At 59.0% G+C, this 16,598-nt stretch overlaps 2 protein-coding genes and 7 non-coding genes across 9 annotated transcripts; 3 read left to right on the forward strand and 6 right to left on the reverse strand.

Annotated features, from left to right (window-relative positions):
• The first annotated feature begins 1,493 nt into the window (after positions 1–1,493).
• On the forward strand, positions 1,494–5,949 carry BEST4 (bestrophin 4). Its single transcript, XM_075157049.1, has 9 exons — positions 1,494–1,645; positions 2,059–2,153; positions 2,673–2,906; positions 3,228–3,382; positions 3,478–3,555; positions 3,892–4,044; positions 4,336–4,416; positions 4,875–5,029; positions 5,344–5,949. Exons 1-9 carry the CDS (start codon positions 1,494–1,496, stop codon positions 5,759–5,761), a joined length of 1,521 nt encoding a protein of 506 aa, XP_075013150.1. The 3' UTR covers positions 5,762–5,949.
• Positions 5,950–8,344: 2,395 nt separating this feature from the next.
• LOC142085324 (small nucleolar RNA SNORA35) lies at positions 8,345–8,474 on the reverse strand. Its single transcript, XR_012674626.1, has one exon. It is a non-coding gene; the product is annotated as a small nucleolar RNA SNORA35 (small nucleolar RNA).
• Positions 8,475–9,145: 671 nt separating this feature from the next.
• Positions 9,146–14,486, reverse strand: RPS8 (ribosomal protein S8). Its single transcript, XM_075155948.1, has 6 exons — positions 14,187–14,486; positions 13,184–13,290; positions 12,712–12,811; positions 11,141–11,316; positions 10,032–10,161; positions 9,146–9,308 (listed from the first exon to the last, which is right to left on the reverse strand). Exons 1-6 carry the CDS (start codon positions 14,188–14,190, stop codon positions 9,199–9,201), a joined length of 627 nt encoding a protein of 208 aa, XP_075012049.1. The 5' UTR covers positions 14,191–14,486; the 3' UTR covers positions 9,146–9,198.
• Positions 9,509–9,580, reverse strand: LOC142085312 (small nucleolar RNA SNORD38). The gene has a single exon (XR_012674615.1). It is a non-coding gene; the product is annotated as a small nucleolar RNA SNORD38 (small nucleolar RNA).
• Positions 10,814–10,886, reverse strand: LOC142085311 (small nucleolar RNA SNORD38). Its single transcript, XR_012674614.1, has one exon. It is a non-coding gene; the product is annotated as a small nucleolar RNA SNORD38 (small nucleolar RNA).
• Positions 12,894–12,997, reverse strand: LOC142085313 (small nucleolar RNA SNORD46). The gene has a single exon (XR_012674616.1). It is a non-coding gene; the product is annotated as a small nucleolar RNA SNORD46 (small nucleolar RNA).
• On the reverse strand, positions 13,357–13,441 carry LOC142085310 (small nucleolar RNA SNORD55/SNORD39). The gene has a single exon (XR_012674613.1). It is a non-coding gene; the product is annotated as a small nucleolar RNA SNORD55/SNORD39 (small nucleolar RNA).
• A 392-nt stretch (positions 14,487–14,878) lies between the features above and the next one.
• On the forward strand, positions 14,879–14,993 carry LOC142085318 (U5 spliceosomal RNA). The gene has a single exon (XR_012674620.1). It is a non-coding gene; the product is annotated as a U5 spliceosomal RNA (small nuclear RNA).
• A 1,082-nt stretch (positions 14,994–16,075) lies between these two features.
• LOC142085326 (U5 spliceosomal RNA) lies at positions 16,076–16,190 on the forward strand. Its single transcript, XR_012674629.1, has one exon. It is a non-coding gene; the product is annotated as a U5 spliceosomal RNA (small nuclear RNA).
• Positions 16,191–16,598: the final 408 nt, after the last annotated feature.

The raw sequence follows: 16,598 nt of genomic DNA on the forward strand, positions 1-16,598 counted from the left end.
TCTCCTCTCCCATGCCCTGGGTGATGCCCCAGCGTGGGTCTCATCTGGCAGCCCCAGGGCCACTTTTCCAGCCAGCAGAGCAGAGCTGGGCACTGGCTGGGGGTGAGCGGAGCCTCTGCCTTGCACCGTGATTTACAGCCCGGCTGGGGAAGGTGTCAGCCTGCTGTAAACGCTGCGGTTCCCGGCCGGGAGCTGTGTGGCCCGGGAATGGGGCAAAGGCTGAGGGTGCTGTAAATCACCCCCCTGCACAGGCACCCCCCCAGTGAGCCTCACCCATGGGTGCTCCAGCCCTTCTCTGCAATGGGTCACCCTTGAGTCCTGCCCCCCCTGCCCAGGGGGACATTTCCCAGGCTGGGAGCCCCAGCGGCTGCCCTGCTCTGTGCTGGAGCTGTCCTGGGCCTGGGCCGGGCCCCGAGCCCAGGCAGGAAGGGAGGGAGCCGGGCAGGGCAGGACACGGCGCTCCGGCCGGCAAAGGAAGCGGCGTTTCCTGCGGAGCGCGGCATGGCCTCCAGCAGCCCACGGCGGGACGAGCCACGGGCCCCGGCGGTGCTCGGCCCCAGCCCCAGCGCGAGTCGGGGACGAGGATGGGATGATTTCTCTGCATGTCTCAGTCGCTCACGGATGTTTCCCACTGTTTTATGTCCTGCTGGAATTTTTCCCTTCCCACTCCCTCCCGGGCCCTGGGAAAGTGGCCCCGTGCCGGCCTTTAATATGTCTCCACCACCCCCTGCCAAGTAGTGCAGCCAGGGGACACCCAGGGGACACCTGGCGTGCCCCGGCTCATGCAATCCCCAAGTGCCCCCCAGGGACGTGGAGGGACCAGGAGCTGCCACAGTGCCGAGGCAGGACAGGCAGGGGTCAGCCAGCCGTCCCCAGCCCAGCCCACGTGGCCGGCAGCGAGGACGCGGGCAGCGACGGGCACGTTCTTCACCCGTGGTTCCAGAAATATCCCGCAGCCCCGCCTGGGTGCCGGCTCTGCCTGCGCACCCCAGGCTCCCGTTCCCAGGGCTGCCAGGAGCGATGCAACCCCTTGTCCTTTCCCCTCCTTTTCACGGAGCCTAAATTCAGCCGCCATGATTGCAAAGGGGAACGACCCAAATCGCCCGACTGGGTCCTGCCCAGCCCCGGCTCCACAGCCCCCACTGAAATCTCCGGCCGTGGCCAGTGGCAGGGAGGTGTGACCGACCCGGAGTTCCCTGTTCCCTGCCTCTGACAGCCCCAATCCATCACGGGGAGGGCTCGGTTGTGCGGGCCCATGCTGGGGTATTTAGGGGGGAGAGGCACTGGCAGGACGGGTGGGTGCAGGCAGGGAGCAGGCGGCGGCTGCGGCAGGCGTGGGAAGGGCAGGGTGGCCGTGCGGGCAATCCTGCTGATGGGCCATAGGGCTTGGTGTGGGAGCGAGCGCACATCCCTGGACGCACGGCGGGAGCCCCAGTTGTCCTCAATTTAGCCGGCAGCCAGCGAGAGAAGGATTTTTCTGCCGAAGAGCCGTGATGACCGTCTCCTACACACTGAAAGTTGCCAACTCCCGTTTCGGAGGTTTCTCCAAGCTGCTCTTCCGCTGGAAAGGCAGCATCTACAAGCTGCTGTACAAGGAGTTCATCGTCTTTGCGGTGCTGTACGCCGTGCTCAGCCTTGTCTACCGGTGAGTGGGGTGGTGTGTCACTGCCCGTCATGTCCCTCCCTGCTGACCCTGGGATGTGCAGAGATTCCCCATTGGTCACGGACTGGGGTCCCTGCAGGGAGGGGAGAAGCCCCGGGGACGCCCCCAGGGAAGGTGGGAGTGGGCAGGGGAGGGCAGGGGAGGGCAAGGAGAAGAGGAACCAGACAACGGCTTTTTGTGGAGGTCCGAGGCAGTGCCCCAGCCTCACCGCTCGCGACTCATCCTGCTGTGTGTCCCTGACCCTGCTGTGTGTCCCTGACCCCGCTGCGTGTCCCTGACCCTGCTGCGTGTCCCTGACCCCGCTGTGTGTCCCTGACCCTGCTGTGTGTCCCTGACCCCGCTGTGTGTCCCTGACCCCGCTGCGTGTCCCTGACCCTGCTGCGTGTCCACTGCAGGCGGCTGCTGACCGAGGAGCAGAAGCGCCTCTACACCAAAGTGGCTCAATACTGCAACCGTTCCACGGACCTCATCCCCATATCGTTTGTCCTAGGTATGGGTCCTGCCCCTGAACCCGGGAGTTGGGGTCCCCTGCTCCCCCCGGCACTGGCAGCTTGAGGATGGCCCCACTGCCCATCCTGATCCCATGCCAAAACATCCCTTGGACACCATCGGATGGGGGATGGCGGAGCCTGGCGCCCCAGGGATGGCACTTGGCTCCCAGACCCACCGAGCGCAGCTCCCTGGCCCCGGGGATGCCAGTGGGAAGCTGTGATTTCCCCTGACCCACTCTGCACCCTCCTCCCCATGCCCAGGAAAGGAGCACCTTATTTACAAGAGGTGGCTGTCCTGCCCTGTGCCACCCGCGTCCAGGGCAGGGAAGAGCTGGGGGCATCCCCACCTCCATCCCTGGGGAGGGCAGCCCAAAGGGAAGCACAATGCGCACTTTATCTCCTGGCTACAGAGAAATCTGTCACCCCTGAAATGTGGCAGCTCTCCTGGCGTGAGCTCGTCCTCGCCTCAACCCACCGCTCGGCTGCGCCGAACGCTGACGTGCTGTCTCTCGGTGCAGGTTTTTATGTCACTCTGATCGTGAACCGGTGGTGGGCCCAGTATACCAGCATCCCCCTGCCCGACCAGCTCATGTGTGTCATCTCCAGCAATGTCCACGGCAAGGACGAGAGGGGGCGGATCCTGCGGCGCACCCTTATCCGCTACGCCAACCTGTCGGCGGTCCTCATCCTGCGCTCCATCAGCACCAGGGTGCTTAAGCGCTTCCCCACCATAGACCATGTGGTGGAAGCGGGTGAGGAGCTAAGCCCTGGGGGTGATGACTTGCAATGTGGGGTGAGAGCTGGGGGCCACAGATGTGTCCCCGTCACCGGGAGGGTGTGCTGGGGGCCAGGGATCCTTGCAAACCTCCCTGCCCCAAACTGCCCCGCACATGGGGTGGCATCCTTGTGTGGATATTCACCCCCAAAGAGCCCCGCATCCCCTATGCCCGGAGCTCATCTCCAGGGGCTGTAGTTTCACCTGGAAAACGCTGTGTTCCTGCTGGGGACAGTCCCCAGAAGGGCTCTCCCCCACCGACACGGGGCCGTGGCGCTGAGCCTCTGCCCCGCTGCAGGCTTCATGACGCAGGACGAGCGCAAGAAGTTCGAGAGCCTCCACTCCGACTTCAACAAGTACTGGATCCCCTGCGTGTGGTTCACCAACCTGGCGGCCCAGGCCAGGCGGGACGGCCGCATCCGTGACGACGTGGCCCTCCGCCTGCTCATGGACGTTAGTTGGCGCCGGGTGCGCGGGGGGGGATCAGGCGCTGCGGGGGGGGGGCTCGTACAAAGCCTGGGTCACCCGTCCTTGTCTTCTCTGCCCAGGAGCTGAATCTCTACCGGGCCAAGTGCAGCATGTTGTTCCATTACGACTGGATCAGCATCCCCCTGGTGTACACGCAGGTGGGTACCTCCCCACCCTGTGGGACCATGGGCCCCCCGAGCCCAGGTCCCAGCTCCTTCCACCCCACAATGGCAGAAGAGCCCCACAGCCTCCTCCCTGCACCACGATGGGGAGCACTTTACTCCCCCATTGAATCTGGTGCCGGATCCGGCACGGCCGCTGGTTCACAGCCCCACAGGGATGTGCGGGAGCCCGGGCAGCCGGGCAGTGAGGTTTAGCCTTAAGCCCACGAGAGCATCAGTGACCGGCCGAGCCTCTTGCATCCTTGCTGCCCCTGTACCGAGCATCCCCCTTGGCTGCCACCCTCGCTGCCGGCTGACCCGCACTCCCGGCAGGTGGTCACCATCGCTGTCTACTCCTTCTTCGCCTTCTGCCTCATCGGGCGGCAGTTCCTGGAGCCGCTGGAGCCAGGGCAGGAGGGTGACCTGGACATGTATGTCCCTCTCTCCACCCTCCTCCAGTTCTTCTTCTACGCCGGCTGGCTGAAGGTGAGATGCAGCCACGCAGCCGGGCTTTGCTTTACAGGCTGGGGGTGGCCAGGTGGCCCTGAGTGCCCCCCTGGGCTGGGGGGTGGCTGACCCAGGGCATGGCACCAGCCACGTCACTGCTAGCTGCCCTTGGGACACATCCTCTGGGCCCAGCCATCACACCGGGGCACCATGGAGCTCCAAGTCTGCACGTTTTGGGTGCCCCACAGGTAGACCGAGGGATGGAAAGCCCCATGGGAAAAGTGTCCCTGTCCCCGATCCTCTGTCTCACCTGGCCCCCTCCCTCCCCAGGTTGCAGAGCAGATCATTAACCCTTTTGGAGAAGATGATGATGACTTTGAGACCAACAAGCTGATAGACAGGAACCTGCAGGTGGGTCCTGCCCCAGGCTGATGTTGTGTGGGGCTGCTGCAGTCAGGGCACAGGGACATCCCTGCCCCTGGCAGTGGGACCTGTGCCCTGCCAGCCCCCAGCCCTGCTCCTGGCCACGCAGCTCCTTGTCCAAAATAGATTCCCATGCCAGGAAGTGGGGCTGCACCTTGTCCCTCCATCGCTGTCCCTCCGTGTGTCTGCTCCCCATGGCAGGGTCAGCACCCCCCCACGGGACACTCAGCAGCCTGGCACCGCTGCTCAGCCCCTCACCTCTGAGAAAAGTGTTCAAAAGGGGAAAACCCCAAATGCAGCCAGGAGATGGGCCTGGAGCCTCCCTGGCCCCTTGCAGAGCTCAGCCCTACCCCTGCCAGGCTGGCGCTGGGAGCAGCATCTGCGGCCACCGCTCCTGCTCATGTCCTCGCAAAGCCACCCCTGTCCCCTGCCTTTGCCGTGCCCAGGTGTCCCTGCTCTCCGTGGATGACATGTACCAGAACCTGCCACCCACCGTGAAGGACAAATACTGGAATGAGTCCACGGCTCAGCCCCCCTACACCACGGCCACAGCCGCTGAGACCTTGAAGCCCTCGTTCCTGGGCTCCACCTTCGACAGGCGGTGAGTGCACGGCGCAGCCCTGGGGTTGGAGAAAAAGAGGGCGAGTGCTTCAGGGTAGCAATAGCACAACCGGGCTCGTCCCCCCTGGGCCCAATTACAGTGAGCAAACAGCAAATCCCCCCTGGGACCACCTTGCCCAGCCCCTGTGGGGCTTGGGGGCTGCGCTGGGCGATGGATGAGCTGCTGGGGCAGGGACGTGGCCTCCTGGAGCTCCTCCCTGCTTGCAAATGCGTTGGGATGGAGGCGGTGAGTGGTGCTGGGCACCCGTGCGGAGGATGGCAGCCTGTCCCCATCACCCCACCGTGCTCCCCCAGCATGTGCGAGGATGCGGAGCAGAGCCAGCTGGCGGAGGCCTCGCCGAGCGTGCCGCGCATCCAGACGCCCCTGCTCAGCCGCTTCTTCGCTGCCGCATCCCCTGCCATCAGCATCAAAAACTTCAGCCGGGGTAGCCGAGCCCACCCCCACCTGCGGCGTCCCCGGACAGACGGCGGCTTCCCCTCCCCTTACCCCAACCGCTCCGAGGACCCCGAGTCGGTGGCCCGCATAGAGGAGGAGGAGACGGAGGATGAGGAGAGCCGGGCCAGTGAGTCCACCACGCCTGGCGGTCACCTGGCGGGGACCCAGCCACTGGAGGCCTCCGAAACGCGGAGGAAGGAGCTGCCACTGATCCGGGTGAAGTTACCATCCAGCGAGAGCATCGGGGCTGACCAGCTGGAGGTCTGGGAGCCCTGAGGCTGCTCCAAAAGCACCCCTTTCCTGGGGGCAGAATAGCCGCCCCCACCCCAAGGCACTGCCACCATCAGCCACGAAGCTCCCTGTCCCCAGACACCCCCCGTTGGGCCCCCCATCCAGAAGCAGGACATTGCCAGGTCTTTCGCCACCCAGCCCCGAGCCAAGATGTGTCCCCAGATTGATGGGAAGCTCATAGTGGGTTTGGGATTGGGCAGACAGCCTTCAACACTAGCTGTTAGCCCCAAAACTGCAGGATTCAGCCCATCCGTGTGATGATGCTGCCAACTTGCAGCTGGCCAGGCTCACTCCCTGCTCCCAATGCCCAGCGCAGGGGACAGGCGACAGCCCAGACCCCAAGCAAGGGATGGGACAAGGGCATTAGTCTTGCAGAAAACTAACACCGTGATGGAGATGTCCCCTTGATATTAATAAAGCTATTGCCAACCTCAGCTTTTCGGTTCTTCCTTGTGGGTGCAAATCACCCCCAGCAGTGAGACAGCAGGGACATCACAGTTATGCAAAAAGCAGGTGAATTTGGATTTTGTCAAGGAGTGCACATGTTCTCCCGGGGCAAAAAAGGCACAGCCCCATGGACTGACACCAGTGATGGTTGTGGGGTATTAGACCATGTGATGGAGCCAGAAAAAAACCCAGAAAGATGTAGAAGGATTCCCGCACTCAGACATGTGTGTTTCCCCTGAGAATATTAGCACAGCTGTTAAAAAACTCCCTTTCCTGCAAGCCCCTCTTTCCCAAAGCCACCTTTCCTCTAAAGCTCCTGTCCCCCCCAGCAAGCTGGCCCCGCTCCTCCTCCACTACCCTCTGGGTGACTGCTGGACCAGTTAAAGCGTAACCACGAGGTCATTTTCTGGGTTGGACCATATCCCGTGAAAATACCCCAAAGTTAATACCGCGTGGAGCTGAGAGCGCCGTTCAACAGCAAGGAGCAGCACTCAGGATGACGAGTGACCTCACTTGGGTTACGCTGCTTATCATATGAAAAGTAGCTTATTTAAGTTCAGCCCCCGCATCTATCTGCAGAAGTGGGTAAGGTCCTTAGACCAGGTTTTGGCAGCTCATAAACCCACCCAGACTAAAGCTGTGCTTAACCCTCGCCCCTGCCCATCTCTTTCTGGCTCAGTGCATGGCAGGCTTGCCGCCTCCCAGGCAGGTAAATCCCCACACACATCCGCGGGGCCGTGCCAAGGCCAGACCAGAAACCATACATCCTGCGGCCGAGCCGCGCAAGGTCCCACAGCCTGTGTCACCGTGGGAGCCAGGTGCCACACGCCCCTGGCCAGCTGCCACCGTCCTGTTCCCATGTCACACCTACAGCGCGGCTCCAGCCGGCAATGGGTGCTGCTTTCGTTCCCACGGGTCGTTGCCCTCGGCAGCTGCGTTTTTCAGAGCAGTAACTTCATAAGCAGCGTGCATTGATGAATTAGTCATAATCCTGCTCATCAGGGACCAGGTTTACAGCTCCTATTCTGACGCGCAGTTGGCACTTGCTCCGTAAGCCTCAGTTTCTCCATCTGTCCAAAGTCCCCCAGAAACACCCCGAATCCTGTTTGCGCTCTGCAGAGGGCGAGGGGGGAGAAGAAACACATTCGGAGGAAGCAGACGTGACGCATCCCTCCCGAGTGCCCTTTATCGCCTCCACCCCACCTCTCTGGAAAGCAGGCGTTGCTGGAGAGCACGGAAAGTTTACCCCAGATCACTATGGAGAAGGAATGTGCTTGTGCAAACGTCCCACCCAGCCCAGGTCCCACTGCCAGGGACTCCAGAAGTGCGGCCAGCTGCACCCAGCCGGGCATGGCTCTGCTGGCAGTGCCGCCAGGAGCACAGACCCAAGCTGCAGAGCAGTGCCAACGCATGCCCACCACGGCATAACCGTGCTGCTGCAGCCATCCAGGTAACAGGTACTGTTTTCTGATGCGGTTGGTGTGTCTCTCCATCTGTGGCACAGACCCATTCTGGGCTCCCTGCCAGCAAGGCAGGATGAAACCCACACTGCCCAGGGCACCCGAGCCCGCTAGCACCTCCTGCTGCCAGACTCGGCAGCCGGGGCAGAGCATCACAGGAAAAACTTTAAATAAAAAAATACCATGCACAAGGTATTTGCAGGGCAGACAGTCTGCATTTCAAGGCACTAGGGACATGGGTCTCACCACAGCTCTGCTTGGGGCAAGATGATCACGGACCATCTCCTTCACTTCAGAGCTAAAAATTGTGAAGCTGGGGCTGTAGGCAGCCTGCCTCGCACGAGTGCTCCTATGGATAAATGAGGCTTTTGTAAAAATATAGAAGTGGGGTGAAGTATCCAGTGTGTCCACTTGGCAGGCGTAAGATGTGCGAGTCTGGCCTGGCCCTGTGGCCCCAGGACCAGCCCTTAGATGGGCTCCCAACTCCACCCCAATACCTGCACAAAGCATTTGGGGACTAGATGCAGAGATCCATCATGCTGGCTTTCTTTAAAAGACAGCAGCCCCAAGGAACGACATCACACGCTCCAAAACATCCAGAAAAGCTTTTGTTCACCACAGCTTTCCAGTCCCACCACAAGTGACAGGGCAGAAAGCTGGAGTTTGTACCCAGCTTTCGAAAGGGGCAGACCATGATGAGAGCCTGGCCCTTCTGCTAGAAGGAATTTATCTTGCACTGGAATGAGACCGAGGAGGTCAGAGAAAGACCAGCTGGTCACTGCGCAGTGCAGCCAAGTTTGGTTAAAAGAAGGTACCGGACCCTGAAGGCAATCGTACCACCAGGCAGGAAACACCAAGCAATGGCGAAAGGGGCTGCTGGCCTGAACCAGAGGACGTGAGCATCTGTGATCTGAAAGCAGAGGCAGGAGGTACCAGCTGCAGAGGCTGGAGGTGCAAGAGAAGTTTTCAGCCACACAAATGCAGTCTAAGAAACACCGTGCTGCAGCGGTAGAGCTGCTCCCTGAACAGTCCTCTCCTGAGACAGCGGGGCCCCTTTCCCCACTGACCTCACTCCAAGAGGTCCCAAAACGCAGCATGTGCTGACCTAAGACACCACAGGAAAAGGGGGGATGCCCAGCCAGACCCTGGCAGCTCCCAGAAAGCCAGGACTCTTAATGGGGGTGGACATTTGCACCTTCCTCCTGCTTGCAGGTTTCCAGTATCTGAAATTCTCCACTTGAGCCGAGTCTGACAACGCTTTCCCACGCCCACTTCCATTAAGTCACTGTCCTAGAACCCAGGGAGAGGTTTTAGTTGAGAACATGCAGAGTCAGAGCTTGCCTGAAGACACAACAGCTCTCGGGGACTCCAGGAGAGATCCATCTTCTTCTTTCACATTTTACAGGCAGGAGGAGCTACACAAGCCACCTCCGCCCTGCACGCACAAATGAGCACACAACCCTTTACTGTAGGTACTCTTGGTTTTATTCATTCTCTCAGCAGAATAGTTTTTATTCATTTGCCTTTTCTGGCCTTGATCTTCCTCAAGTAGAACTCTAATTCCTTGCCTTCCAACACGTAGCCATCGGCTCGGCCACACTGTCCAGGTCTGGAGGCAATGCAGGCTGCAAGGAGAAGTCATCCCGTTAACGTTTAACAATTCACTACCCCAGTATATACAAAGTGAAATAAACACTGCGTGCAGTCTCTCTGCAAACGCACGGTATCAGTAACAGATACACCAGTTTATGTGCTGGCTTCGGTACCTCCCCCCACGGTATCATGCTCTTGAACCTGCTCTGCTGGACTGAGTCCCTAATGAAGTCCTCCTCAGATCTCCAAACTGTCATCGCTCAAGTTCAGTAGCAGAACTGGACAAAGGTCTCATCACCAGAAGACTTCAGAACACTGAACTATTTGCCAGAACTTGAAACTGGTCAAAGCTGTCACATGTTCGTAGGACATTTTTCTCACACTCCGTGCAGCCCATGGGTCTTTGCTCATTTTGCAAGTCTCAAGCCCCATTATTTTTCTCAAAGGCCAACCAGGAATGATCAACTCCGGGAGCCTGGCTGGGACATCTGCCAATTCAAGCTCCAGAAATAGATTTCCCCTTGCTGCCAGAAGTGGGGTATCTCCAGAGAAGATAAAAGAACAAGTTACATTTAAGACCCAGAAAATACTCCTGCAGATATGGAGAACACCCCATTGCTTTCACCCAGCAGTTAGCTTTACCACAGCCAGTAGAACTTCAAGTGATCCCAAGACCAAGAATAAGATCTGCTCTGGCACCCTGTTTGTGCCCTGACTCCCTTATCCCCACCCACATTCATTCTGCCAAGACTCACCAAGTAGCTTTCCTTGCTGGAACTGCTCCTCAAGAATACTTGCTATCTTCGCGTTCTTCTTTCGCTCATCATATTTTTTCTGGATCTTCTTTGAACGCTTCTTGTTCAAGATCTCCTCCTCTTCAGGAGTCTAAAAACAAGACCACAAGCGAAGACAAGGTTAAGCATACGGCCACCTTCTGCTAGAGCAGAAGGTCTCCACTAACGTCAAGGAGACCCTTGTATTCTCAGCACTGCACCATTTCCCAAGTCATACCTTCCAGGTACAAACACTTCAACCTCACAGAATTAGGTGCAGTGTTTCACTTTTGAGGCCAAGAAATGCAATGTTGCTAACTAGAGTCACTGCTGACAACAACGCAGGGTGCCCTAGGGAAGGGTGCTCTCAGACAAATGAAATTGCAAAGGTTTCCTTGATGAATTAATCCTCCTCCAAAAAAGCAAATACTCTCCCTCTCCAGACATAATGAGAGCACTTGGGTGTGGTGCAAGTCCTGGCAGACAGGCTACAAGCTCTCCCCATGCTTCTGAACTGCACAGTGCTCAGGTAGGAAGTGCTTTGTTTTTAATGCAAGGAGATAACCTTGAGCTGAGTGCTACCATGGGGGTTTAAACACTTTTCAAGAGTCTGGGGTTTGCATCTTGAAAAAAAATTAAAGGCGATGGGTCTTGATAGTTTAAAGACACTTAAGAACACTTAAAAGCAAGCTGAAATTTAGGTAGCAATCCACAAGCTTCTCATCAAAGCAGCCATTCCCCAGCACAAGGATCTGATCTGCAGTCTTCCTCAGCATCATAAAATGTCATCGCTCTCCCTTCAGTAGCAGAACTGGACAAAGGTATCATCATTAGAAGACCAAAGAGATGGACAGGCAGGTCCTTGTGCACAGAGGAGTGCAATACCTCACAGAGCTCCGTGGTACTGAACACTCCATCAACAGAGCGAGACTTGTCCTGGGAGCCGACGGGAATGCAGCCCAGATAACCAATGTTATCACTGACGGGTACCCAACCCTCTTCCGGCAGGCACTGTCCATTCCCGATGGCTAACTGCCTCTAGCAGGCAGACTCTACTCTGCAAGGAGCCCAAATGTCAGTCCCAGACATACCAGTTTGGCGCCCTTCTTGCGTCCAAGGGGCAAGGCATAGTGGGCTTCATACCACTGCCGGTACGGGGTACTGTCAATGAGAACGATGCAATTCTTCACCAGGGTCTTTGTCCGCACCAGTTCATTGTTGGAAGCATTGTAGACGACATCGATGATTCTGGTCTTGCGAGTGCAGCCTTTCAAAAGAAGAGTATGAATTCAAACCTACAGGGATCAGACAACTGAGAATACAGTCCACAGCATTTCACACATACCCTCAAACCATCTCACACTCATCACCCCATCAAATGTCCTCCAGCTTCCCTGGCATTGAATTAAATTTAACTAAGAGATGCATCTATTTTTCATCAGTCCAACCTTCTGTTGCTAGGACACAAGCCTACACCTGGAAACTGATTCACCCCAGGTGAAAAACTGAGATCTCTGGCCTTGCTGGAACTCATCTCAAATAAGACTAAGCAATGCTAAAAAATAAATTTCTGGATTGGAAGATACCTCAGCAGATGCCAATGAACATTGCACACAGGGCTCAATCCTACATGTACTTCCTAGAGTTACTGAATTAAGCTGTTTTGAACGGGACTGCTCTGCAACATATACTAGAAACCATTTTTATAGGATGAGGGTTTATGAGTAAATTGAGAAGGAAAGCTGGTGTTTTCACCCTTCAGGACCCACCTGAAGCATTCAGTCTTAGCCACTAGATCTGACTGTTTAGCAGTTGCCCGCCCTGGAGACACAGCCCTCCACGTATGCAAAGGCCAGGCACAAGATGGGTTTTCTCCCCCTTGCTCACGTACCTCATCCTTGTTCTGCAAGGTACGCTCATCCCTTCCCTTCCGTAATACTGCCTATGAATGACAGCACTTATCTCAGCATGGACAACACTCTGTGATCACCGAGAGAAAGCATGTCCTTTCTCCCTCACACCACGCTGGCCACTGAAGCGCCACCTTACCAACTGCCAGCTTTGCCACCATGCTCAGTAACACTGAACAGGCCTGGGGTCAAGTGATACGGTTTTTGCAATTCAGAGAAAACCCACCCTGCTCAGGGTTAGACTTCCCTCTCCCTTCTGTGCTTCCCGCTTTTGCTTAGCAAAGCAGGCGTATGAAGTAAACTGCACGTGCTAGAATTTTTCTGAGAAAGCGTGGCCCTAGGACAAAATCCTCAACACCTTTCCCTCTTGTACAGGACCGCCTAACTTTCTGCAAGCGTTCATCAATAAACAGAAGTTGCATTTATGAACATCTACCCATATTTAGGTTTTTTGCCCCTCTGTAGTTCTCCCCCAGTAAAAAGGTACCAGGAGCATGTCACTCAGTGTAACTATGACACTCCAATCACTGTGAACTTAGCAGACATCCAGGTCTCCTAAGGCCACATAAGGTCAAAGTTTTCATCACTATGCATGCTGCTTCAGACCCAGAACTGCAAGCTCCACGATGTTCAAACCCAGCCTTCAAATCCATGCTTGCGTCATCATCCCTGTATTCTGTAGCAGCACTGGGGACCAGCACTACTGTAAAAGACTTTTCCCTTCCAACACATCAGGTTTACGATGTACTTACATTCCGATCCCCAGGAGAAGTTGCCAACATCCAACCGAAGGGCACGGTACTTCTTATTTCCACCACGAACCCTCACTGTATGAATTCGGCGTGGGCCAATCTATGGTCAGAAACAAACACAGGGTGTTGCTGGTGCTGGAAGGCTGCACAGCTCACGCAGCCAACTCCTAACCTCAAAGGCAATGTGGTCAGTGTAACTATGACAAACCCCAGCATTGGCAGATACAGTAAGTGACCAAAACAGTCTGTTGCATCTACCTAAGGTGAAAGTTTCATCACTCCAATTGCCTCTTATTGCAAAAATATATCACTGCTTTCCACAGGCATAAGAGAAAATACCACCTTTTAAAGAAGCAGTGGCAGATATTCAACCACTCACAAAACAGACCATTTATTTAAGCCTCTAACAGCACGTGACCAGTAACCCAAGTTTGAAAACACAACTACTGACCACCCTCCCCAAATCACCCACCTTAGTGTTGGCAGGAGGTCGCCCCAACTCATACTTCCTCTTCTTGTGGTAGGGCTTCCTCTTGCCTCCAGTCTTGCGACGCTTATGCCAGTTGTCCCTGGAGATACCTGAATGGAGAGCAGTGTGGTCAGAGCATGGCACGGAGCCCACCTGGCCATGGCAGGGCACGGTTCTGAGTCCTCAGCTCTCCAAGGTTGGTATCCGCACAGTGCACTCAGCCTTATGCAGCAGTCAGAGAAGCTTCATCATTGATACTCAGACCTGCCTCGACCTCCTCCCTTCTAGCAGAGCTGCAGAAAGCAGACAGACTCCCTCCGCCATGTCTGATGGGTGGCCCCTTTGGGAAGCAACCTCCCAACCTACCTCATGTGCTGGGCACCCTATGGGAAGTGCCCCATCCCCAGCTGCTAGGCACCCCATAGGAGACACCCTACGTTATCCTCTGGGTCTGGTAGATCATCTACAGAAAGGAACCCCTGACCCATCCACCTGCTGAGCCCCTGAAAGACACCGCAACACAAACCCCCTTCTCCTACCCAGCCTGCTGGGCACCCCGTAAGGACTATCTCCCCATCGTACCCCATATCCTGTTTCCCCTACAAGCCCCCACCAACCAGCTAGGTACAGGGCCACCCCCCAGCCCGCCCCTCTTGCTGGGTCCCCTATGAAAGCCGTCCCACCTCATCCGCAGGGTTCCCTGCAGGAAACGCTCTCTCCACAGCCCCAGAGCACTACGGCCCCAGCGCCACCGAGAGCGAACCCAGTGCTCGGGGCCTGCAGCAAGGCGAGGCGAGGCCGTCCGCCCCCCCCCGGTCGCCATGTTGGGCCTGGGCACCCTCCCCCCGCCAGCAGCTCAGGGCCGTCGCGGCCGCCCCCAATGGCGGGCGATGCAGGCTGGCGGCCGCCCCCCGCTGTCACCCGGTAAGGGGCAGGAGCGGGCGGCGGCGGCGCGGCGAGCGGATGGCGGCGGATGGCGGCCGGGCCCCGCGGCGGCCCCACTCACCCATGGTGCGGCACTGGCGCAAAGAGGCGGGGCGGAGCCTCACGGGGCGGTTTGGCGGGGCGAGCTCTCGCGAGGCTGTGACGTCACCGCGCCGCCAGCGCGGGGCGCGCGCCGTTGCCTGGCGACGCGGCGGCTGAGGGGAGGCGGTGGGCGGTGGCGGCGGCGGGGGCTGACCCCGCGCCGAGCCTCTGCCTGTCTCAGCGCTGGGGCTGCTCTGCCGGGACACCAGCGGCCCCGGGCTCCAGCCCGCGGGCCCGGGAGGGAGGGGAGCGCTGTCGGGGCGCTGCCTGTCGCAGGCCCGTCCTTTCTGCCCCACGGGTCACCTCACGAACGCCTCCGGGCAGGGCCCCGGGCCCGGCATCCCGCGGCAGGGCCGGACGGGCGCAGCGGCCCCCGCGGCCCCCAAACTACGGCCGTGCTCGGCGCTGCGGACCCCTCATTAGCGTAGGACTCGTTAGTATTTGGGCTGATTTGCATACCCAGGGTGCACCGCGGATCCGCGGCGCGGCCCCTGTAGCGCTGTCCGCCGCTCCCGCGGTGCCGCTCGGGTCCGGGCGCAGGGCCGTGCCCGTGTGTGCCGCCGGCGGAGCGGGCCGGGGCAGCGGGGGACCGTGCGGGGGGGGCAGCGGGGGTCGCCGTGTCCTGCGGAGGGAGAACCGGGGGACGGTGTGTGCGCGGGGGGAGTTCAGGGCATACTCTGGTTTCTCTTCAGATCGCATAAATCTTTCGCCTTTTACTAAAGATTTCCGTGGAGAGGAACAAATACGAGTGTCGAGGAATTTTTTGAGACTCCATTTCGGTGGAGCTGCCCCTTGTCTGGTTAAAAACAGAGCAACATGGCGGGAGAAGGTTCGCGGTGCGGAGGCTGCGATGCTGTAGGGAGGACGCGGGGGTCCGCTGGGACAGGGTGGGTCAGGTCGGGTCAGGCTTCTTGCCCTGCCGGTACCTTGTGCGGGTTTTGCTGAGAGCAGCGTTGGCACCGGGGATGTTGTTACCACCGAGAGCGCTCAGCACCGCCACGGCCCGTTCTCCTCCCGTCCGGCCTCGCCAGCGGGCAGGCTGCGGGGGCAGAGGGAGCTGGGGGGTGACGCAGCCGGGACAGCTGACCCCGGTGCGCACGGGGATGTCCCATGCGATATGACGTCATGCTCAGCAATAGAAACTGCGGGGAGAGGGCGGGGGGCCGCTGCTCGGGGACCGGCTGGGCGCGGGTCGGTCGGCGGTGAGCAACGGCTTTCACTTGCATCACTTGTCTTTCCTGGTTTTTTTCCTGTTACTTTTTTCCCTTCTTTTCGTAGATTTTTTTTAAACCATTATTATTTCTTTTTAACTATTAAAGTGCTTTTATCTCAACCCACGAGTTTCTCACTTTTATCCTTCCAATTCCTCCCCCATCCCACCGGGGGGGGGGGGGGGAGTGAGCCAGCGGCTGGGTGGTGCTTGGTTGCCGGCCGGGGTTAAACAACGACAGGGAGCCACAGGCACTATTCGGGCGGGGGCGGAAGGGATCCGGGGGCAGAAGGGATCCGGGGGGAGAAGGGGTCTGCTGCGGGACCGGGACGGCGGGGGCAGCGCTGACGCCGCTGCCCGGTCCCCCCCGCACCGCCCCCGCCCTCCCGTGCCGCCTCATTAGCATGTATCTCATTACCATGCGGCTGTTTTGCATACCCAGGGTGCACCGCGGCAGCGCTGTCCTGCTCCAGCCTCGCTCCCCGCCACTACGGCCGCTCCCGACGGCCGGTCCGAGCTGTTCGGGTCCGCACGACTTAGCGCCCCGGCGGGGCCGGGCCGGGCCGGGGGCCGCGGTGCCGGGAGCAGGCGGGCGCCCATCGCCCTGACTTTTGGGGCATGGGGCAGGCGGGCGGTGTGCCGGGGGCGGGGGTTTGGGCATACTCTGGTTTCTCTTCAGATCGCATAAATCTTTCGCCTTTTACTAAAGATTTCCGTGGAGAGGAACAGGCACGAGTGTCGAGGAATTTTTTGAGGCTCCATTTCGGTGGAGCTGCCCCTTGTCTGGTCAAAAGCAGAACCAAATCCAGCAGCGGCAGCGTTACAGGCTCCTCGCGCGCGCTCCTCTGCTCTAGCTACGCTCCCCTGCCCCGCACCCACCGCTCAGCCCCTGGTTCCGCCGCGCCCCCAGCGGCGGGTCTGCCGCCGGCCCCTGCGCCCTGCCTCCTGCTTCGCCTCGGCCCGATGGCGGCCGGGGCCTTCTCCAGCCCCGCCGGGAGCGACACCGCCGCCTGCCCCCCGCCCCGCCCCAAGCCGCCGCACGTAGCGGGGCCGACTGCGCACGCGTGCCGCCGCGCCGAACTACGCCTCTCAGCACGCGCACCGCCCCCAGGGGGCTTAGTCCCGGGGCACGCCGGGAGCTGTAGGCGGCCGTGTGCGCCGTGCATGCTGGGAGGTGTAGTC

Source organism: Calonectris borealis, chromosome 8 (genome assembly GCF_964195595.1).
Source record: "Calonectris borealis chromosome 8, bCalBor7.hap1.2, whole genome shotgun sequence".
Classification (NCBI taxonomy): Eukaryota; Metazoa; Chordata; class Aves; order Procellariiformes; family Procellariidae; genus Calonectris; species Calonectris borealis.